At 53.1% G+C, this 20,511-nt stretch overlaps 8 protein-coding genes across 8 annotated transcripts; 3 read left to right on the top strand and 5 right to left on the bottom strand.

Moving 5' to 3' along the window:
- Positions 1-894: 894 nt before the first annotated feature.
- BU25DRAFT_409543 (uncharacterized protein) lies at positions 895-2,317 on the bottom strand. The gene has a single exon (XM_033706076.1). It carries the CDS (start codon positions 2,222-2,224, stop codon positions 1,220-1,222), a length of 1,005 nt encoding a protein of 334 aa, XP_033563268.1. The 5' UTR covers positions 2,225-2,317; the 3' UTR covers positions 895-1,219.
- A 1,350-nt stretch (positions 2,318-3,667) lies between these two features.
- Positions 3,668-4,909, bottom strand: BU25DRAFT_457326 (uncharacterized protein; the record flags this gene model as incomplete). The annotated part of the gene is made up of 3 exons (XM_033710104.1): positions 3,668-4,529; positions 4,583-4,783; positions 4,836-4,909. The coding sequence occupies 3 exons, from the start codon at positions 4,907-4,909 to the stop codon at positions 3,668-3,670; spliced, it is 1,137 nt and encodes a 378-aa protein (XP_033563269.1).
- Positions 4,910-5,333: 424 nt separating this feature from the next.
- On the top strand, positions 5,334-6,915 carry BU25DRAFT_390128 (mitochondrial carrier protein). Its single transcript, XM_033704555.1, has 3 exons — positions 5,334-5,632; positions 5,686-5,983; positions 6,034-6,915. The coding sequence occupies exons 1-3, from the start codon at positions 5,453-5,455 to the stop codon at positions 6,780-6,782; spliced, it is 1,227 nt and encodes a 408-aa protein (XP_033563270.1). The 5' UTR covers positions 5,334-5,452; the 3' UTR covers positions 6,783-6,915.
- A 637-nt stretch (positions 6,916-7,552) lies between these two features.
- On the bottom strand, positions 7,553-13,179 carry BU25DRAFT_26535 (glycosyltransferase family 41 protein). Its single transcript, XM_033701770.1, has 2 exons — positions 8,664-13,179; positions 7,553-8,616 (listed from the first exon to the last, which is right to left on the bottom strand). Exons 1-2 carry the CDS (start codon positions 13,008-13,010, stop codon positions 7,960-7,962), a joined length of 5,004 nt encoding a protein of 1,667 aa, XP_033563271.1. The 5' UTR covers positions 13,011-13,179; the 3' UTR covers positions 7,553-7,959.
- A 2,101-nt stretch (positions 13,180-15,280) lies between these two features.
- BU25DRAFT_26482 (translocation protein) lies at positions 15,281-16,914 on the top strand. The gene is made up of 3 exons (XM_033701767.1): positions 15,281-15,815; positions 15,866-16,425; positions 16,485-16,914. The coding sequence occupies exons 1-3, from the start codon at positions 15,419-15,421 to the stop codon at positions 16,785-16,787; spliced, it is 1,260 nt and encodes a 419-aa protein (XP_033563272.1). The 5' UTR covers positions 15,281-15,418; the 3' UTR covers positions 16,788-16,914.
- Positions 16,915-17,565: 651 nt separating this feature from the next.
- On the bottom strand, positions 17,566-18,507 carry BU25DRAFT_337846 (uncharacterized protein; the record flags this gene model as incomplete). The annotated part of the gene is made up of 3 exons (XM_033702691.1): positions 17,566-17,714; positions 17,765-18,194; positions 18,247-18,507. 3 exons carry the CDS (start codon positions 18,505-18,507, stop codon positions 17,566-17,568), a joined length of 840 nt encoding a protein of 279 aa, XP_033563273.1.
- Positions 18,508-18,668: 161 nt separating this feature from the next.
- Positions 18,669-19,396, bottom strand: BU25DRAFT_26553 (uncharacterized protein). The gene has a single exon (XM_033701773.1). It carries the CDS (start codon positions 19,303-19,305, stop codon positions 18,847-18,849), a length of 459 nt encoding a protein of 152 aa, XP_033563274.1. The 5' UTR covers positions 19,306-19,396; the 3' UTR covers positions 18,669-18,846.
- Positions 18,867-19,904, top strand: BU25DRAFT_447564 (uncharacterized protein; the record flags this gene model as incomplete). The annotated part of the gene is made up of 2 exons (XM_033709546.1): positions 18,867-19,474; positions 19,512-19,904. The coding sequence occupies exons 1-2, from the start codon at positions 19,340-19,342 to the stop codon at positions 19,902-19,904; spliced, it is 528 nt and encodes a 175-aa protein (XP_033563275.1). The 5' UTR covers positions 18,867-19,339.
- Between the last annotated feature and the right edge of the window lie 607 nt (positions 19,905-20,511).

Raw genomic sequence — 20,511 nt, forward strand, 5'->3', positions numbered from 1 at the left:
CGTTCCGCTTGTGATCCCTTTGGGCAGACCCTGCGCTCCTGAACCCAGTATATGACATTCTCCATGGGTCGTCGAGAGCTGAGTAAATCTGCAGCCTGGTCTGTTCCTGCATATTTAATAAAGAAGTCGTCAGCGTGAAGTACGATGGTGCCGCCTAGGCAGCTTCTAATGTGCTTCCATCAAGTCCTACTACAAAGGTCGCGACGAACCATCAAACCATTCATTTAATTGAAGCACGACTATACCACGTTTTGGTCGTACTCGTGAATAGCAGCCGCAGCTGGAAGCACTTTTCAATGGAGAGTCTGCCATTGACTCGAGCACCATACTATAATCGAGTGGACCGTATGCTGATCTTGCTGTTGAGCTGGGCGCATTTTTTGCTGTAAAAAATGATTCGAATATGGTATGACGATTGTCAAGAAAGTTCATCGAAAAAGCATGCAAGCGTTGTGGTTGAGTTCGCCCATCGCTGGTGATATGTGTAAGCCTAGGACCACATCACATGACTGGTCTGCAGGCATGACTAGAGCTCAGATCGCACACTTGTACATACACACAAGAATACACTCATACATGAGATCCAGTATAGTGCCACCCCATCTTTACAATATGGGTCGCGAATGCGATGCGCACCTGAGGGGCAGTGCACATTGTTCAGTGACGAAGCGAATCCGCTGGCAATCTTCAAGATGAACTCCATCCCTTTGTGCGCATGCCGCATGGCTAAGCGACTGCGAAAACATCGAACAACCAACGCCAGAAATCCAAGTCCATGGCCTATCCTGAGGGCCACTGCAACTAGTCTTCACCACCTCCAAAAGCGTGGGAGTGCTGTGGCTGCAAACAGAAGTTCTACAACTTCGAAAAATAGTGCAATTTCTGCGCAATACTGTACTGCAAATATTGCAAAAAGATGCCATGGAAGTAACCGGTGTGGTATGTAATGGTGTAGGGCGGCAGAAATGACGACTCTTGGGTGTTGTTGAGAAATAAAGTAGTACGGTCGACTGCTCATGGTTGTCTCCCTCGGCAACGAATCAGTGCTTGTAATCTAGTTGTGGACAAATGCAAGGGGTTTCATTGTAACTTGATCCATCCATCCTTTACAAGAACCTCAAAAACGTCAGAGAAACGTCAGAAACTCGGGACAAAAGAGAAATGGTGAACCTTCAAATACATCAACCCCCTGAAAGAGTACGGAAGCATGCAACCATTACTAAAATATTGCCAACGCATTTGGCGGACTCCCCACTCCACCGGGTACGTTTGCGGGCGAACTCGTCAGCAGAAAGGTCCACCTTTTCTCCTGCCGACACTTTCGACTAAGGGCCTCAAGATCCCATAATTCTCCGATTGGCATGCCCCAAAGCGGAAGCAGCGCAGCATGTAAGCTCGCTTTAAAGCTTTTAGGCGGCCAAGCTTCTAGATTGGCGTTGTCGGTCGCAGCGGCCGCGAAGTATGAGTCGTGCAAGAAATCTTTCATGTCTTCCGAAGCTTCCAATCCAGCATACTGATGCTTCATAACATCCCATTTACTGCGGTCCTCCTTTTCCTCCGTCGTGAGAGTGGTATACTTCTCGAGCCAACCTGTTCGTATCAGGATAATGTCTCCTGTCTGGAACGTGACACCTTGTGATTCAGCACAGGCTTTCAGGTCTTCTGCAGTAATGAAATGCTCGGTGAACGGATCGTAGGGGCTTTCCTTTTGCGCCCAGCTGTATACGTCAAGTAACACACCCCGTCCTACTATTCCGTGTCTCGCCCAGGCATCGATACCAAGTCTTCTTGACCTTTCTGGTCCACCTTCGTCCAGACCCTCGTCTCCTTCAATCTCCTCAGATACAATGCCGTTGTAGAAGCACCCTGACTTAGGATCAGCGAAGTGCCGGAACCCGTCCCATTGGCTACTCGACTGTGTGTTGATCGTGGTCTCGTCGTCAAAAGCGCCTTTGCCGATCGACTTGATCTTATGTTCAATGGGTCTTCGCCCAAAGAATGGAGGCGAAGGTTCGCTCAAAGGTAGGTTGAGCGAAACAACACAGCCTGTCTTGACATTTTCTCGTGTCGCTTTCTGTACGCGCTCAGGAGTCAAGAGGTTCAAACGGCCAAGTTCATCAGAACCTCCCCAGAACCATGCTGAGCCTTCTGGCGTGCCTGCAACAATAGGGAGCTGAGCACGTTTCGGGAAGCTGTCTCGATCACCTTTTGGGTTAAGGCGCATTTTGTGGTATGTATGCTGGAATGTGTTTGCTTTGAGATACGTGGAACATTGTTGTGCTCGTGTGCTCACTGCTCAATGTGCAGTTGAAAGAAGGGTGACGTCGTCATAGAGTCGTCAACATGAGGCTGAACGTGTCACGCTATGCCACCAGCCCCACTTCGCTCGACCTTCAATCGACCTTCAATCGACCTTCAACCTTCAACACCATGAGCACTCTCTCACGATCCCTACAAATCCATTACAATGCGACTCTCAATCACCGCCGTTATTCCAGGTCCTTCATCCTTATGCCCGGGCAGCCCCTCATTGATTATCGAGGTCCACCCGCATGCAGGGTATGGTTCCGGCCACCGGAGCATGGAGCAGGGCGCACGGCATCCTGCAGTTGCGCAATTCTGCACATCAAAGTATTAAGTATCTCATATGCACAACTCAAGGTACACCGCCAGGTCTTGGCTACGAGAACGCTCAATGCCGTTGAGTTATATTGTTGCCTCGTTACGAGCTGCTGGCAGAGACATGAGATTATGATAACAGAACCAGACATTGCTCCGACCTAATATAGCTCGAGAGCTCGAATTGCAAAAAATCGTTCAGCCTCGTACATTTCAGGAGCTGAGACAATATACCCAGATGCTTGAAGTTCCACCGGAGCTGTGAAGCATTCTGCAGTCATCAGCAAGAAGTCTCTCGTGCCTGTACAGATTCTTTGATGCACTGCATCTTATCGTACTAGCGAGGCTGTGAAATATTTGCCTCCTCACATATCTTTACACCCGACTGTACGGTCCACTAGAATTTCCTTTCTCTCGACGAACTCCAAGTGCAGACGTGCCGGGCATCAATTACAGGGGCCTGCTGGAGGATATACGAATGAAGCTAAGCCACAACACTCGATGCTACTTCCCCTACGACTCGCCGTTCACTCTACCCACGTTGCACGGCACGTGGTGGGTACCTTTCGCTCAACCGCTGCAAGCCTGCACAACATCCTCCGGCTTGCTTCCATTCGATAAGGAACACGTATAAGTGTCTACACATGCAGGCTCATGCTTAAGGAACCGACAAGTTCGTGCTTCGACATACGCTTGGTTGGAATCTGTCCCGACCTTGCACGCATGCCGATTCCATGATCCTGCTGATGCACATCCTTCATGTCGTGCTGCTACAACAGAATACTGTGGGATCAGCTAGTTAGTCTTGCGACGCTAATACGGTGACGGTGGAAAAAGCAATTGCATTCAGGAAGAACAGAGAACTCGACGATAATATCAATGATCAGACAACAGTGTGCCATTATCCATAAGCGCCGTCTTCGCCAAGACACTGCCTGCTACCCTCCACAGCCTGGTGGATGCAGTCAAACCCGAACGCCGCAATCTGAAATCGACTGAGCTCATTTCCATTTCGTTCTCGGCCGTGGATCAACTGTACACTAAGCAATCACTTCTTGAGCGCGGCATCGTACAAGCTGACCAAAATGCCGACCACAGCTCCAATCTGCAGTCCGTGGTAACCACCAGGAACATTGTTGCGTACAACACCAACACTCTGCTCTGAGAAGGGGCCCCAGCTCATATCAACAGCTTTGGCAAGCCCAGCTTCGCCTACCAGAGTCGCATCGACAACAGGCAGACGATACGCGCTATACGCCAAGATAGCCTTGACAATGTTGAACACAAGCGGGTCTGCGGGGTACTGGCGGTACGAAGACTTGTGGTTGGTGTTCGATCGAAGCGTCAAGTTGAAGAAGTAAGAAAAGATGAATGGCAGCACCCAACTTGTTAAGGACCACAGTGTAGCTGGAGCCCACCACTCGCTTGTCAAAAGTGTCCAGAAGTCGGGAATGTGCAGGTAGTGGCTGTTCGCCGTATCGATGGCAATAGTAGGTGTTGTCTGGAGAGTATTGAACTGAAGCCCGGCAGCCTCGATGAGCAGGATGAGTGTCTGGATAGCAGCGACCGAGCTGACATTCTCACGGATTAGCTCCTTGATCTCGTCGACTCGTGTCTTCTCCCACAACTTAGAGACCTTGGTCTTCGCAGCCTGGAACGACTGGTCGGCGACTTCTGCAAGTTGGGACGGTGAGGCCGGGATGTCGACTTCGTTGACAATCTGGGAGACACGTCTTGGTATGGCTCGTGGGGTTTGTTGTGACAGGCTCTGGGTCAAGTCCTGAGCGGTCTGCGAAAGGCTCTGAGACGCAGACTGAACGTTTTTGGAGGCGGACTGTGCAGCAGACTGGGCGACAGCGCGTGGTGTACGTGTTGTAATGGGTGCTCTCTTCTCTGGTGTTGCTTCTTCACTACAGTGTTGTTAGTCTAGAGCGTCACGCGTCGCAGGCACATCGATACTCACGACGGCTCCTTCACGAGAGTCCTACGACGCGTCGTCTTCGCTATAGACAATGGCTCTGGTGACGAACGCTCGCGCTTAACGGGGGATCCGCTACGGCCATAGTAATCTCTGAAATCTGGATGCTTGGCATATGTAATCTCGTTGTTGTTGAGATGGTCTTCAATCAGCAGCACAAGATCATCCTTCAAGTAGCTATCAGCACTACAATGCGCATTAGTGATCTGTCACAACATACAACACACCTTGGACGTACTCGGGAAGCTTCGCTGTCTGCGCGAGCTCAATCAGCTCGCCTTTGCGCTTCTTCTGCAACCAAGAATGAGACATCGCGACTAATACAGATGCAGTCGCGTAAGTGAGGCGATCAAGAAAATACTAATATTGAAGCGACCGAAGCGCGTTGTGGTGGGAATTCTGGGATGTGTGATGATGTGGGGAAGGTACTCGACGCGAATGTAAACAAGAGTGGCTGGAACACGTGATGTCATTGGCGCTAAACCTTGTGTAGATTCCATCTATCAACACTACCATTGCCCTATATTGGGGGACGATGTATGCAAATTCCGAGCAGAATTCTGTATCTGACGACTACTTCTATAGCAGGTCGTTCAAGACGTTCAAGGTTCGTTATCTTAGGGCGTTCCCTGGGCTGATAGTGAATGAGTAGGGGCCGGCTAGGAGCGGCCTCTCCGCGCCGTGGTCTTGGCAAAAGATTTCGTCCAGGCATCACACTGTTGCAACAACAGTAACATCACTCCTTGCACCGTCCATCTGCGCATCCTACGTTTTCTTCCGCTCCTTCTCTTTCTCCTTCACACTTTCCTTATCTATCTTGCATAAACACGGCGCCCCTGTCGCGGCTCAACGCTAATGGTACTTGGCCGAGTGGCTAACTTTTTTACCAACGGAGAATCCACACACGATCTGGTCGAGGCGGAGAGAAGAGATGTTGCTGTTGCAATGGATAGCGTCGCATCGTCTGCGGCAGACACGGCAAAGGTTATAGCCGAGGAAATAGAGGATGATGAGGGTCGACCACCATATCTCCATGTGAGGAAGCCTAGAATCAGGGATTGGAAAGACGCTGATTGACAGTTGTGCAGGCAATGCTGGCTGGAGGAATAGGAGGCACAACCGGCGATATGCTCATGCATTCCTTGGATACAGTCAAGACACGGCAACAAGGCGATCCACACATGCCACCGAAGTACACATCCATGGGCAGCACGTACTACACAATATGGCGACAGGAGGGATTCAGGAAAGGACTTTACGGCGGTGTGAAGCCTGCCTTTCTGGGGTCGTTTGGTGGAACAGTGTGTTTCTTTGGAACGTACGAGTATAGCAAACGATTCATGATCGACAATGGCATTGCGCCGTCAGTGGCTTACTTCACAGCCGGTAGGTCACGTTCGGAGTCATTGCAGATATTGTGAATTGACGAGATACAGGTCTCCTCGGTGATCTTGCCGCTGCACCCGCATACGTACCCTCTGAAGTCCTGAAAACGCGCCTGCAATTGCAGGGTCGATACAACAACCCCTACTTCAACTCAGGCTATAACTACCGCTCCACCACCGACGCCGCTCGCATGATAGTTAGGACAGAAGGCTTCAGCGCACTGTTCCATGGCTACAAGGCTACTTTATGGCGAGATCTGCCTTTCTCTGCATTGCAGTTCACGTTCTACGAAAAAGAAAGAGATCTTGCGAAGAATTATATGGCGTCGAACAACATTGGTTTATTGTTGGAAATTGCGACGGCAGCCAGTGCGGGAGGAGCTGCAGGCGTGATCACAACACCCCTCGATGTGGTCAAGACACGCATTCAGACCCAGCAACCCGAGCTTCCAGAGGTATCGAAATACCCGGTGAAACCAGCAATCACACCCGCATCGTCCTCAAAACACACGACTATTTCAAGACCCGCAACCACACATGTATCCCAAAACCGACCTATCTCGACCTCGTCACCCTCTACGACCCTCAAAGCACACGGCGCCGCAACACTCGATACATCATCTGTTTTTACCGGTCTGAAGATCATATACAAGACAGAAGGAATCGCTGGATGGTTCAGAGGCGTAGGACCAAGATTTGTTTGGACAAGTGTGCAAAGTGGAACAATGCTGGTACTGTACCAGACGTTGTTAAGATACTTCGAGCAACATCCACTTGTGAATATGGATGAAGGATTGTAAAATATTGTACGATTATGTCAAGATATGCGGAATTGGATTGAAGCATTACAAGCCATGCATTGGAGGCGTTTGGGTTCGCTGAAGAAGCGATAGATTAGAATAGGGTTGCCCTCAATTACACACTTTACAACTTAATGTGGTAACGACCAAATTTGTGTTGATTACAGCGCTCTATCAAAAGCAATAGGCTAACAGAACAGTACAATGTCTTCAAATGAACCCAGACGAGGATTCAACAACCTGCCAGCCAAACGCCCACACAACGCCCAAACGTTCAAACCGGGTATCGAAACAGACAAAAGAACGAGACATATATCAATGAATCAGGCGCACCTCACCACGCCCGACAGTGCGGATAGCTAGCGAGCAAGCACCTTCTTGCCCTTGACCTTATGCAGAGTGTACTCCCAATCCGGACTCCTGAACACGCTCCAGTCCACTGCGCCCTTCCTGTCATGAAGCCATGACTTGAGACTATTTTTGTGTTCTTTCACGAAGGTGCCGTCTTTGGTTATAACGGTGGTGGGCGTGGTGGTATATGATGCCTCGATGGGGCGGCTTGATGATTTTATCAGAGGCGGTGGTCGGGTAGGGTGGAATGGGTGTTGTGTTGTCGGTTTGGTGGCTTTAACCAAGATTGCTGGCAGCACCGCTCAGCTCGGCTGACCCAATCACTCGTAGCTTGGAGGTTCACCTCTCCTTCGGCGTAGCAACTTGACCAGAGTCAGTGTTTGAAATTGGTTTCGAGGGCATCATCGTATTGTTGTAGTCGTGAGGCTCAGACGAGGAAATCTCGGATACGTGTATCTTTGAAGCCACCGGCATCAAGAGGGGTTAATTCAAGAACAAGATCGCAGAGCTGACAGCCTTCTGGCGCCATATAATACTGCAGTTGGCTCCTTTCTACCTCAACCCAATGCCTACAATGCATTTACTCTCGCGATAGCGACTGTTCAACATCCTGACTCCAACATGCTCTCATTACAACTCCATAAGGTGTGGTGCTACACCAACGAATGCGTAGATCTGAACTAAAGGGGTATCAGAGCCCGTGTGGGCTCAACTCAACAACTGTGGTGCAGTGTGTGTATGTGTGCTCGCTAAATCCAGAAGTGTGTCGCGAAAGTAGTATCCAGAACAGTACAAGTCGTCTTCCCAATCCAGTATACCTCATTGCTTATGCCATCTCTTGCACTCTTGAGGGTGTCGAGTCTTTCAGCCAAATGTCTCCTCCTTCTCCCTTTTCCCATTTCTTCCAGGCGATTTGGTATGCTTCTTCGAGGTCTCTGACCCACCGTTTGGTATCGTAAAGAGCGCTCGTCCATCGTGATTCGTAGAGCAGCTTGCGGAGCTCGCTCAGGCGTCCTGTGGCGCGATGGCCTTGGTAGATACAGTCGGTACCGAGGCGGACGGCCTTTTCTTCGTAATCTTCGTCATCGGCCGCGATAAGTTCAATTGCAGCCTGTGCGCCCTCTGGGGACTTAGGCAGTGCGCCCTTGAGGATCGATGCTGCCATGCGAGAGCACATCTTGTACTTGTAGCGGGGCAGTGTGAGCAGCGGCGTGCCAGACCAGAGCACATCGGCGGCTGTTGTATGGGCGTTGCATTCTGGCGTATCTAGGAAAAGATCGCAGACCCTGGCACGAGAGATGTGCTGATGCTTTTGCGCGACGTCGGTGAAGATGACTCGGTTGGCAACCTCAGGGCCAGCCCACATGAGCGCCGTTTGCTTAAGATTGGTCTCGCCCAAATCGGGGAACCGAAGGAGCCATAGGATGGCTTTAGGAAGACGTTGCAGAATGCGTAGCCAAGTGCGGAATGTAGTCGGCTCGATCTGTATCTGAATGAGTTTTGTACAACATTGGAGGCGCTTGGACATACCTTATACAGCTGATTGAAATTGCCAAGAATGATTGCATCATCCCGTAGCTGTGGGAAGATCTCCTTGCGCATAGCCCATCGTCGTTCCTGCTCTTCTTCCCAATTGGGCTGCCTGCCTTGCGAATCAGGTGCGCTCTGCCGGTGATCGCAGCAGAAGAAAGTGTCTCGACAGAAAACAATGTTCTCTCCGTAGATCCAGTCCTTGTCCGAACCTCCGCTGTTCTCGTCTACTAGAGCATCTTCCATGTCGATGTTGCGGCGCCACTGGCGAAGAGTGTCTGGAGGCACAGACGTGTCGTCCGCGAGAAGATAGTCGCACCATTCCGCGCCCAGTGTCCCGGCGAAGCCCATGAATGACATTTGGATCGGAGCAGCGCGAGCAGCGAAGACCTCATTGCGCGCTCCCCTCGTGTAGCCATTGAGGTTGATCAGGATGTGTATGCCGTCTTTAATGATCTGGTTGACTAGTCGCTCTGCTGACCAGTTGTTGGCATCGTGGAAGACAGGTGACTCTTTCTCGATTTGCTTGCGGTGCTCGGAGCCGTCACTTGCTGTTGTCGCATAGCAGAACGCCTTGACTTTACTTGTGTCGTGCAACCCGAAAACAGACTGCATAAGATGGGCTAGTGGATGATTGTTAAAGTCTGACGAGACATACCCAACTTTGAGATATGGCTTCGGTGGAGGTGGCGGCTGGAAGACCGTTGCTGGGAGCCAAGGAGCCCTCAAGGTCGAGCATGAGATACGCAACCCATTACGCTGCGAAATCAGTCGAATCTGCTCAGCAGACATGGGACACGTGAAGGTGTGGAACGGTAGAACTGTAGGCGCCGCAGGTACTGTCAAAGCAACAGGCAAATGCGGTCTGCTGTAGCTCTCCGGCGAGTGTTCCTTCCCGGTCACGTAGCGGTCCTGGTACCATTGCCAAGTCAGGCGTCTGATGGCGCGCTCAACCAAGCGTACGATGCGTGCGCCTTCCCACTTGTTTCCTCTCCAACCAGTCACAATACTCATCAAGCTCTCCTGTTTCTCCTTGATATCCTCTGCAGTGTTATTCGTGAGAGCAAGGGGCCGACACATGTCTTTGACGAAGCGCTCGTCCATGGTCCCCCGACCCCAGCCTTCACCATCTGCCAGCTGCTTCTCCACTAGCTTGACAACCTTGTGGATCCAACCAGAGCTGGAGGCACCTAGAATTCTTGCATCCAAAAGCATGCCATTCTCGTCAACATGCCAACGGTCTCGTGCGCCCTGACCCTCGGCAATGCCTCCTCTGCCATTCCAGCCACACACAGAGTTGAGTGCGTTCGCAAGCCCGCAAACTGCTTCGGCAAAGTCGGGGCTGGACTTTACAGCTCTCTTGTAGTACACGATTGCGTCACTGATGCGTCCCTTATCTTTTACAGCGTTTGCGAGGTTGGCTAGCGCAATGTCGAAGTTTTGGTCGCAATGAACTGCTTGCTCGTACATGGAGATAGCGACATCCAATTGTCCGATGTCCTTGAGTAGACTACCGAGGTTGGTGTAGAGATGCGCGTGTCGTTTGTCCAGTTGCAGGCCGTAGTAATAGTATGCCAAAGCAAGCGCGACGCCACTACCTGGAACCAGTCCTGGAATCTGCGGGTACGGTGTCGGATTCGAAACAGGTATGGGCTTCGAAGGCGCAGATTGCTGAACACTGGCAAGCAGAATACCCACGTTGTTTGCAGTGGAGGGACTTGGCTGCAGCGACAAAGACAGGTAGTATAGAGCCAGAATCTCGCGCACTCCATAGTTACTCTGGTAGGTTGCAGCTCTTGGCGAGTTGGTTGCCATACCATCTTGGAAGATCTTCGCCAGAGACAACAAAGAGTTGCTTGTTGTCGAGATGGCTGCTTTGCGTGCGAGACCGTCACTTGCAACATGCGCGAGACCTGGCAATTGCCCATGTGGAGGGAAACACAAGGGCGCAGTCCTAGTCGCCGAATCTGGTGGAAGGAGCACCGGGTCCGAGGATGGAGCTACTCGGCGGCCACCAGGTGACCGCTCTGAAGCCTCGTAACCAACAACAGAAAGGATGCGTTTGATCAGCCCACTAATGCCATTAGCCTGACTGCCAGCTCCGATCAAGACGGCGTTCTCGAAAGCTTTCGCTGCTTCGGTGTTGTTACCAAGGGCATATAGCATATTACCCTTGGCATGCACTAAGGCAAGAATACGCCCGTTATCACAACCGGGTATCGCGTATCCACTGGAGCCAAAGCCAGGCTGATCAGAGCCGGGGAGCTCGTCTAGGTCCTTGAATATCGATTCGTCTTCGCCTTCGAACTCGAACAACGGCCTGTCTGAAGTTTCTGACAAGCCTGGTGATTCACTAACGCCGGAGCGTGGACGCTCGCTCTCGAGCTCGAGGCTCCTTAGAGCGTCAGTTCTCCTGGCGAAACGCAACGAACGCTCAACTTCCTCGATGACTTGGACAGCTTCTCGTCCTCGCTGGTCGCTGCACAATAGGCCGATGAGATGTTCAACAGCCTCGAAATAGCTGGGACGCAGCTTAACGGCTCGTCTCCAATACCGTTCCGCATCCTGCTTTTGCTGGAGCGCAAGAACTGTCGCTGCGAGATTGGAGATGGCCTCCACGTGATCAGCGTCCAGGGTGAGGATATGCTTATACCAATTCTGGGCCTTCTGATAATCCCCCAAAGCATATGCAAGACAGCCACCGAGCAACATGCCGTCTATCCACTTCCACTTGTTCTCCTCGCAATGCTTCGTAATCGCTTCCAGCGCCGACGCAGCTGTCATGCTTGGAGGCATGTCCGAGCGCAGCCCTTGGTGTACGCTTGAGACTGACCCAGAAGTCCGACGTAGGGTGCGCACAGGATCCATACCAGGAACTTGGGGTAGCATGGGGTGTTGCTGTGTTGCATGCTGCCAAGGATGTCGTTGGCTGCTGGAGTCCAGTCCAGTCGAGGAGTAGGACGATGCTGATCTGTAGTGCGCAGGGCGTTTCGAGGCTTTTTCTGACGGAGGCTGGAAAGGTGACTGTGAACTGACGGATGGGGACGACAGGCGTCGCTGAGATGATTTTGAACTGCTGCTGCTCGAGTCATTTCCGGGATTTGCTCCTGGTTGTCGAGGTGGCTTTGGATATATGTGTGGCCTGTGTGATTGGCGTCCGTGACTCTGTTGCATGTGTGCCTTCCTCGTCGACTGCAAGAACTTGAGGAGATCAACATAGACTGTGTGAGCCCAAGCGAAGACCTTCTCTCTGGATTGTCCGTTCGGCGATTGGGGTCCATACTCAGCAAGTGGAGTCGAAACAGGGGACTGGCCAGGTACAGTTGTCGATTGGCCAGAGGTAAAGTAGTCTTGACGCGCTTGAAGAACGTGAGGTGGTAAATTTGGTGTCTGGAAGTTCAAACCTGGGCCTTGCGCAAAGGCTGGATACTCATGACCTAGGGCGCCTGGACTTTGGTACATGGGTTGGTTGAGTTGGTAGGACTGTGGAGCGAAGCCAGAACCACCAGGAAGCGCGTTGTTGTAGCCACGTGCCATGTATGGGTGGTGTTGGGGGTGACTCCAGCTGTGAGCAGGATGATGTAAGTAACGAGGGTCTCGCATGGCGGCAGGCTGATATGGAACATAAGCACCATCAGGCCAGTATGGTCCAAACGGCCCTTGGTCATTCGACACAGTTGGTGCAAACGGGCTTTGAATGCCAGGACCCATGACTCCACCGAACTGTTGGCCGTACATCTGGAAGGGCATTTGTGTTTGATGTAGTGGTGGGATCTGGTTAAGCATAGAGTCGATTTGAGGGATATGCTGACTTGTCCGCCCGGAGCCTGTTTCAAAATAAAGACTTGGGCTCCAGTCTGCAGACCTCTCCTGCTTGAAGTGTCCGTAGGGGCCATTGATACTGGGTGATCGCAGGGCAAGGTCCTGCTTGATGCCATAAGGTATGCTGGACTCAGCCGTGACAGGTAGCAGTATGTGTTTCGTGGCGTGCGGTGCTCCATTGTCCTCTACTGAAGTTCCATCGTAGGCGGCTGCGAGGATTCCATTCGGCGTCTTACGGCGGAGCATGTGCTCTGGAGGTTTCGTGCGGCCAGACTCGGACGTCTGCGAGGTATACGAGTTGTGTCTCGAGAGGGGATGGGCGTATTGCGTCGGGCGCTGGTGGAGGCTGACGCCATCTGGGGTGCTGTTATGGCGGAGGAGGGAGGGGTGGGTAGGAGCGGGCGGGTTGTTGTTGATGTTGTTGATGTTGTTGTTGTTGTTGTTGTTGTTGTTGTTGCTGTAGGGGCCCAGCGGAGAGAGAAGCGGCGGCTGCGGTTGTGGGGGGTATTGCCGGACCATAGTCATTGTGGAGGCGGGCGTGGGGACTGGAGGGTGAGGTGTGAAGGGTACTGCGTGCTGCTCGAGGAGTGTATTAGTGAGGGATGACGACCCACTGCACAGCTTCACCAAGACTGGCTGGTGCCTATGCCTTCGCGGAATCGTCGCCCGCCTGCTACAGTTGACATGTCTTGCTAGTCGTAGTCAACGGGCGTCTCGTCCGGGTGTCCCCGTGCTGGCAGAGTAGACCAGCAGAGACCCCGGCAGGCGTGGTGAAGAAGTGGTCACTAGTTCGGCGCGTTGCTGCAGATGGTCGTAAAGGCAGAAATGGCTGGGCGTGAGGCGCGGCTGCACAGTGTGTAAGTATGTTGCGTATATTAGGTCGAATCGTGGCGGGGCCAGCAGGCGTCAGCGCAGCGTTGGGTGAAGCGAGCTGCGGCGAGGGAGCGCCGTCTATGCAATGCAAGGGCAAGGCGCGGTGTTGGGCGCGGGTCGTCGATATCGGAATGCGCGTCCGGCTTGAACCACCAGCGCTCCCATGCACTGGCGCCGCGTGTAGGGCAGAGCGCTCTCGCGGTGCACAAGGGCCGCTGCCTTGCGCTTCGGGGGCCGTTCGACACGTAGAGTAGCACAGAACTCGGGCTATGCGTGTGGGCGGCGCAGGCGGCGCAGGCGGTTGTCCGCTCTGGCTCACGCTGGAAAGCGGCGCTGCGATGCTCTCTTGCACGGCAGCTTGAGAACCACCAGGAGCACAGGAGTGTGTGAACCTGGAACTGCGCGGGCGGGCGTCCCTTTTGACGGCGGGATTGGCGGCGAGATGACGAGGTTCAATGCAGCGGATCCCAAGCAGGCGTTGGCCTATCCACTCCTGCACACAAGCAAGTCGTTCGAGTGGTGGCTTGGACAATCCTTGCCTGCATCAAGCCTGTCTGGGGCGCCCGTAATGTGATGGAGGCGGCACGGGCGAGCAGGTTCTTCGACGATGCAGCGCGCCGGCGTGCTGCGTGCAGTTCCTGTGCACTTGAATGCCCTTCCTGCACGCTCCCAGACAAATTAATCGAAACTACTGCGCTGTGGATCCTGTCCACCGCAGCAGAGAGACGGCGGCGTGCAGCCATCCCCGTTCTCCAACGTCTCTAAGATCGTCACCAATCAGGCCGGCTGCGCCATCGTCTGCGGGTGGTAATCCCACATGCATGCACCCTTATCCACCAGACGACCCGTCTTTGCCAGTTTCTGTGGAGTCCGCTGCCACGAACAGCACCAAAAGAATTGCATCCCGGCCCCGGCTGATGCCTTTTCTATTGCTGCGGGGCGTTGGCTGAGCCATTGTGTTTACTTTAGATTGCGGCGCACACGGCTGCTTAGGCCAGCACCGCGTCTGCTTACTTTTATCTTGACAGCCGCCGGACTCCAGTTTGACGCTGCTCACCAAATCTCGAATCAGCAATACATTGTGGAGCTCAGGATTGGCACGTCATTCAACGAATGCGGTCGGACATGATGAGCAGAGGCAACGAACCGAAACAGCTCCGAAACGTAGGGCTGATAGTGGCATGTCACTGGCTGGGCAGGTCACTGACATCAAAACGCGTCATTTTGGAAGTGGTATGTCGACCCTAGATGATGGATCGCTGAAGCCAAACCAGGGGCAAGACTACCGCGATGAGTAAGGGGTTCTTCAATCTTCTTCACACCAAAATAGGGATATATCATGGTCCAGTCAGAGACATGGAGATAAGTCCCAGAGTGTTGGTGAAGTGATACATCACATCAAAGACTACCAAGAGAGGCTCCAGCTACGCACACCGGAGGTAGTGACCAGGGTCGGGAAGCAACGCTTGCTGTTAGCGAGAAGCTGATGTTTGCTACTCGAGGCTGCATGCCCGTGACACTGCATAAGCCCATGCGGTACAAGGTACCGCCTCAATGTGCGCCTACCGCCGCAGATCGTTACGGCGCTACCCCAACAGACGAGAGAGGACAAGCAAGCATCGTGATGACTTTGGCCAGATACTGTAGTCAGCGGACCTGGATCAAGGCTGCTTATGACAGGTATCGAATAGCCTGAACTCGGCGCTCCGTGATAGAACAGCTGCACAGCAAGAGGCTGGACAAAGTGCTGCGTGCTTCGAAGATCGAGCGCTGACGGTTGTCGAAGGCTGTCGAGATCCGTGAAGAGGAAGTTGTGTGCGAGTGAAACGATCGTGAAGCTGCGAAGATTTTGATTAGAAAAGTTCGCTTATGTCACCCGGAGCGGCATGACGTCCTCCGACCTGAATCCCTGCAACTGTCAATGAAATGTGGCTCTAACGGTGGTGAACAACACCACACGAGCCCGTCACCCAAACTCCCACATTCCTTTGGACCGTGCCATAGTCGCGCATACAGACTTCGACTTCACACCGCACAGGCAACGATTCACCTAATTCAAGATGTCTGAGGCTGAAGGACCACCACCTCAAGGACCGCCTCAGGGCCCTCCCCAAGGGCAGTTCCAAGGGCCGCCGCCAGGCATGCCTCAACCCGGCCAGCAGCCCACGCCCGAGCAGATCCAGATGATGCAGCGCCAGCTCGCCGCCGAAGCAGAGAAGCACGGAATCTCGGTGCAAGAATATGTTCAGAGACTCAAAGCACAGGCAATGGCACAGCACCAGGCGCAAATGCAGGCGCAACAGCGAGCTCAGCAGCAGCAGCAGCAGCAGCAACAACAGCCAATCCAGCCTGGACCGCCAAAGCCAGAGGCGATCGCTGTAGCCAATTTCCTGAAGTCGCAAGACCTGAAGCCTAGGACAGTCATCCACGATGAGAAGCGCAAGGATATGTTCAGAGGTAAGCGCAGACATATTTCCTAGAAGTACTTCTATTGACGAAGGTTACAGTCATGCGAGCAATCCGCGCCCTCTCCTCACCTGCCTACCAGAAAGCGCGCACAAAGAACCCCCTCCTCCCCGAAGTTCACGACCGCGCCTCCGCCGAGAACACGTTCAAGCTGCTCCCTCTCTCCCTCCTTGCCCTCCGCGTTTCAAAAGTCGATCCTGCCACCGCCCATGAGGGCCACAATCACGCCAAACCGAAGCGTGTCAAGGGTCTCTGGACTGTCCGTATCGAACAGCACCAGGAAGCGAACGACGATAACTACTACATCTGGCTGTACGAGGGCTCGCAGTGGAAGCAGAAGCTGTACGCCGCCGGTGCGCTTGTGCTTGTCATTGCGGTCGTGCTGTTCCCGCTGTGGCCGCTGTTCCTCAGGCAGGGCGTGTGGTACCTGAGTATGGGCATGCTAGGCCTGATTGGACTGTTCTTCGCTATGGCGATTGTGCGGTTGATTCTGTTCATCATCACAATGTTCGCTGCACCACCTGGTCTATGGCTCTACCCCAATCTGTTTGAGGATGTGGGCTTCTTCGATTCGTTCAGGCCTGTGTGGGCATGGCAAGAGGTATGCTCGACCTCCAACTTGTGTTAATGCATATCTGAACACAGACTGACTTGCGACAGACACCCGAGGATATCAAGAACAAGAAGATCGCAAAGAAGGAAAGGAAGGCTGCCAAGCTCGCTGCAAAGGCAAACGGCGAGGGCAAACCATCCAAGGGCAAGAAGGGCTTCACACCTCTCGAGCACCAGCACCAGCATGGACACGTCGAGGAGATTGTCGAGGACGAACAGCCAAACCAGCAAGAACCCGTAGCTGCTGATGCCGCGCCTCAACCGACGGGCTCAGAGGCCGCACCTGCGCCGACGGGTGATGTGACACAGCGCCCGCCGAGAGCGACGGTAGAAGAAGCTGAAGATGAGTAAGTGAAGTTGTTCGAGATGTAGTGTAGGGTTTTGCGGTTTTGGGCATTGTCATTTGCATGGGTTAGCTGGTGTTTGGTGTTACGGGACGGACGGTGGATGAGGATCATGAGCTGTTTGACTGGTGCAGAGCTTTCGTGAACGTATCATACTGCATGATTTTTCACACCTGTTCCCATTTCTTCCCACCACGTTGTCCTTTATAGATGTTCTTGGCTTGCAGAGAACTTCCGGCAAGACCGATCAGCCACACTCAATGTATGGAGAGTTCGACATTTCATGTCTAAGTTCTCGAATAGCTCATCTGGGCGAAGCGCGATTTCCGTGGTCGGTGTGTGGTCGATGTGTGGGAAGGTTTCGTGACATTTCGCCGTCACATCTCTTTACGCCAAAAACTGTCAAATCTCAACTGTCACTAGTTAGGTTCTGAAACTTGACATGATAGATGCTCAGATATGCACATATCGAACCTGGAGAATATCAATCAGTAGCTGAGCAGTAACGCGAGGCCATAGCATTGTAGCTCGGTGAGCAAAGAGCACGAATAAGCTCCAGACGTCACAACCTGCATCTGTCTTAATGAGCACTCGATGAATAGCCTCCATCATGTCAAGATGGGCAAGAAGCATCTCGCATAGGTGTATGATCTCATTGTAGTCGATAATGCTATCCCAAACTCCGTCCCATGCTGGTCATTCCGTCGTCGACACGTCTGTTCAATGCCGTGCAATGCATACCCCTAATCAAACGCCATGCCGGTAACACAATGCAACGAGAAGTTCTATTCCACTGATGCCACCGGATTCGAGGTTGGTGCAGGCGCGGTGCTTTGCTCAGCGCTGTCGCGGCTGGCTGCAGGAGTGAGGCCTGAGTGGATCGCTGGAGAGTGCGTGACTTGACTAATAGGATTCATTTCTGCGAGCTGGCGTTCTGTCGAGAAGTTAGTGTGTTACTCGTGGTGTGCATCGAGCGTGACGTACCGAGCTCCCTAATCCTCAGCTTCAGCATCTGATTTTCTCGTGTCAAGTTCTGGGTCTCCGCCTGGTAGAAAGCGCTCTCGTCCCGCCCTGTTGCTGGGCTAGGCAGCATCTCGTGGACGTCATGGGGTGCGCCTGGGAATGGGCGTAGGGCTGGCGAACCGGCGTGGCTGCCGCCCCTTGAGCGGTCTGCGAATGATGACTGGCGACTGATGTTGAAAGGTGATCGAGAGCGAGGTTGTGCGCCGCTAGGAAGGGGCGATATTGTAGATGACGGAACATGCGCAGCCTGTGACTGAGATCTTGAAAATGACATTGAGCGCTCAGAGGTGGGCGTGCTATCATCGACCGCAAAGTTGGAGGGCTGTTGCTGACCAGCTGTTAAGGTATCGATCTGAGTTTGCTGTTGGCGGATCATGTTGAGGAGACGGTTCTATGGTGATCAGTATGGGGTCATAAGAAGATGTCGAATGTTGTTTGCGTACCACCTGCCCCTCCTGTTCATACTCCAGCTCTTGATGCAGCTCGCCTAGACTTGGTGTGCGCTCATGGTGCGGGCTATGCGGCCATGGGCCCCTACTACGGGACGATGGGCTGCGCTGCATCTCACCAGGAGCAGGCACAGCTGGATCATTGAGGTTGAGGTTCATGCGGATGCTGGACCGACGGCGTGCTCGTTCGACGTCTCTCCGCATGCTACCGGAGGAAGGTCGGCGTTGCTCTTCGTTCTGGATGCCTGCGTTCATTGCTGCAGTAGCAGCTAGTGAGTGCGGCGAGGCAGCCATAGTGCGTGATGCTGAGGGTGACTGATTACGTGAGGTGCCGTTTGAAGCTGAGGGCGATTGCAGTGGGGAGGGCGGCAGTGTGTTCAAATCTGGCGGCATGGAGGGCGGTGGTGTGAACTGAGGTCACTTGGAGACAGAGAAATAATGTGCTAGGGAACAGGATGGCAGAACCGCATGTGACCGCAGGAGCTTTGCGGTAGCGAATGCGGTGCGCTGATCGATTCCAGGTGTTTAAGTGGGGTGATATCGGCCGTTGGAGCGCGGGGCAGATGACGCAGGATCTCTCTAGCTTCCTGTTGTTTAACGCAGGTACCCTAACCGCCATGGTCCCAAGCAACACGTCTGCTGGTATATTACCTTTGTTTCTTGCACGCGCTGTTTACACCCGCGAACAATAAGCGTGATTCCCACGCGTCTCGATGAACCGCTTCTAGAAGGGGAGCCCCGCGTGATGGAGCACATGCGCGACAAATTGAGCACAGACTGGTGTTGGCGGAAGAACGTTTCCCACAAAAACCAGCGCCAACGTTTGTGACACCGGAGAGGCCGGTAGGAGCGTTGGGTGAGTCCTTTCTCGGTGCCACAACGAACGCTGGGCGTTGAAGAGGGTGCAATGGAGTACCATCGCGTGCTGGTGACCTTGCATTGGTGCTGACTGGCTGCCCAACGTGGAACTCCAAGTGATACCCTCTCACCATCTTGGGATGTTGCACGGAACGTGTCGATATCAATCTTCGCCCATTTGTCAGGCGTTAACATCCGGAGCTGAGGACAACACTAGCCCTTACAGACAATGTCGATCATACGCACTACCACCGAAGCGATTGAAGAATTTGAAAGGAGACAGATGCAGATGCACAGGGTACTCCTTGATCCTGTCGAGCGGCGAGATGCCTATCGAACAGAGTTTGCGGAGCATTCTGTCAGTGTGAGTGTAATTAATGTTGAATTCTGCTCCCTGTCAGATTACCATCGATGGTAGTGTGAAGTCGGCGATAAACCCTGCAGCAAGCGGACCGGGGGACGCGTCTGATGTGCAGACAACTCCACCAAATCTGAGGTCCAGACAGAGTTTATTGTCGGGCTCTATGAAGTTTCATAACGTCCAGTATCGGCCTGCGTCTGTCAACAGATGCCATCCTAGCTACATTGGCCTCAACCTGCCTCAGGATCCTGCCAAAACCTGCCAAAACCTGCTAACGTCACCCTCGAAACACCACACCCTCCAGGCCACCACACGCGGTGGACAAGCAAAGGCCCCTCAAACGGCCGGCGGTCGATTATATAGCAAAAAGCAGCCCTGCGCAAAGACGCCGAGCTCTACCGTCGCGGGTCTCGTCAAACATCCGCAGGGGTAGCCTTGGATGAAACGCGATTAGTGCCACGGCGCCGTTCATCTCTGCCCAGCAAAAGGGGCCACACCTGAGGCCGTGCAGCCATCGGATCACACAGCGAGAGCCCCAGGCTGCGCATGGCCATGAATAGAGCGACTATCCGCGGCAGCTAGCACCTCCGCCACTTTCCTTCTTCCACCATCCCGTCGTCGTCAAGACGTGTTTCAGGCCCTCCCTCCCTTCTCAACTGCTTCCATACTTCCGTACCCAGGGGCTTACGTCCTGTCCCCTCGTTTGATATTCGTTTCTACTTCCCCTATAGCCATACTGGGTATAGAACGCTCGTTAGACTCTTCTGTTCGCAACTTGGACAATTTCGACACACGGACTGATCACCTACGACACCCAGCAGTTTGTTTCGTCAAAGCACAGCTGTCTACCAATCGACCCTTCACTTCTTCCACAACAGCGTTATCCTTGTTGTAAACTTCGGAAACGTTCGCAGTCGAGATATATCATATCCTCCAGCCGCTATACGATACAACTGCCGAATCTTGGATCTTGAATTACTTCGTTTAGCAGCCCCACCGAGACATTGAGCACACTATTGGCACTCATTACGTATATCAGA

Source organism: Macroventuria anomochaeta, assembly GCF_010093625.1.
Source record: "Macroventuria anomochaeta strain CBS 525.71 unplaced genomic scaffold BU25scaffold_11, whole genome shotgun sequence".
Lineage (NCBI taxonomy): Eukaryota > Fungi > Ascomycota > Dothideomycetes > Pleosporales > Didymellaceae > Macroventuria > Macroventuria anomochaeta.

What these genes read in the sequence shown, in the direction of transcription:
- BU25DRAFT_409543 (XM_033706076.1), bottom strand. Translation starts at nt 2,224, where the DNA reads ATGCGCCTTAACCCAAAAGGTGATCGAGACAGCTTCCCGAAACGTGCT.
- BU25DRAFT_390128 (XM_033704555.1), top strand. Translation starts at nt 5,453, where the DNA reads ATGGTACTTGGCCGAGTGGCTAACTTTTTTACCAACGGAGAATCCACA. An exon ending in GTCGACCACCATATCTCCAT is followed by an intron (nt 5,633 to 5,685) that starts GTGAGGAAGCCT and finishes ACAGTTGTGCAG; the next exon opens with GCAATGCTGGCTGGAGGAAT. An exon ending in AGTGGCTTACTTCACAGCCG is followed by an intron (nt 5,984 to 6,033) that starts GTAGGTCACGTT and finishes GACGAGATACAG; the next exon opens with GTCTCCTCGGTGATCTTGCC.
- BU25DRAFT_26535 (XM_033701770.1), bottom strand. Translation starts at nt 13,010, where the DNA reads ATGACTATGGTCCGGCAATACCCCCCACAACCGCAGCCGCCGCTTCTC. An exon ending in ATTTCAATCAGCTGTATAAG is followed by an intron (nt 8,617 to 8,663) that starts GTATGTCCAAGC and finishes ATTCAGATACAG; the next exon opens with ATCGAGCCGACTACATTCCG.
- BU25DRAFT_26482 (XM_033701767.1), top strand. Translation starts at nt 15,419, where the DNA reads ATGTCTGAGGCTGAAGGACCACCACCTCAAGGACCGCCTCAGGGCCCT. An exon ending in GCGCAAGGATATGTTCAGAG is followed by an intron (nt 15,816 to 15,865) that starts GTAAGCGCAGAC and finishes CGAAGGTTACAG; the next exon opens with TCATGCGAGCAATCCGCGCC. An exon ending in CTGTGTGGGCATGGCAAGAG is followed by an intron (nt 16,426 to 16,484) that starts GTATGCTCGACC and finishes GACTTGCGACAG; the next exon opens with ACACCCGAGGATATCAAGAA.
- BU25DRAFT_26553 (XM_033701773.1), bottom strand. Translation starts at nt 19,305, where the DNA reads ATGTTAACGCCTGACAAATGGGCGAAGATTGATATCGACACGTTCCGT.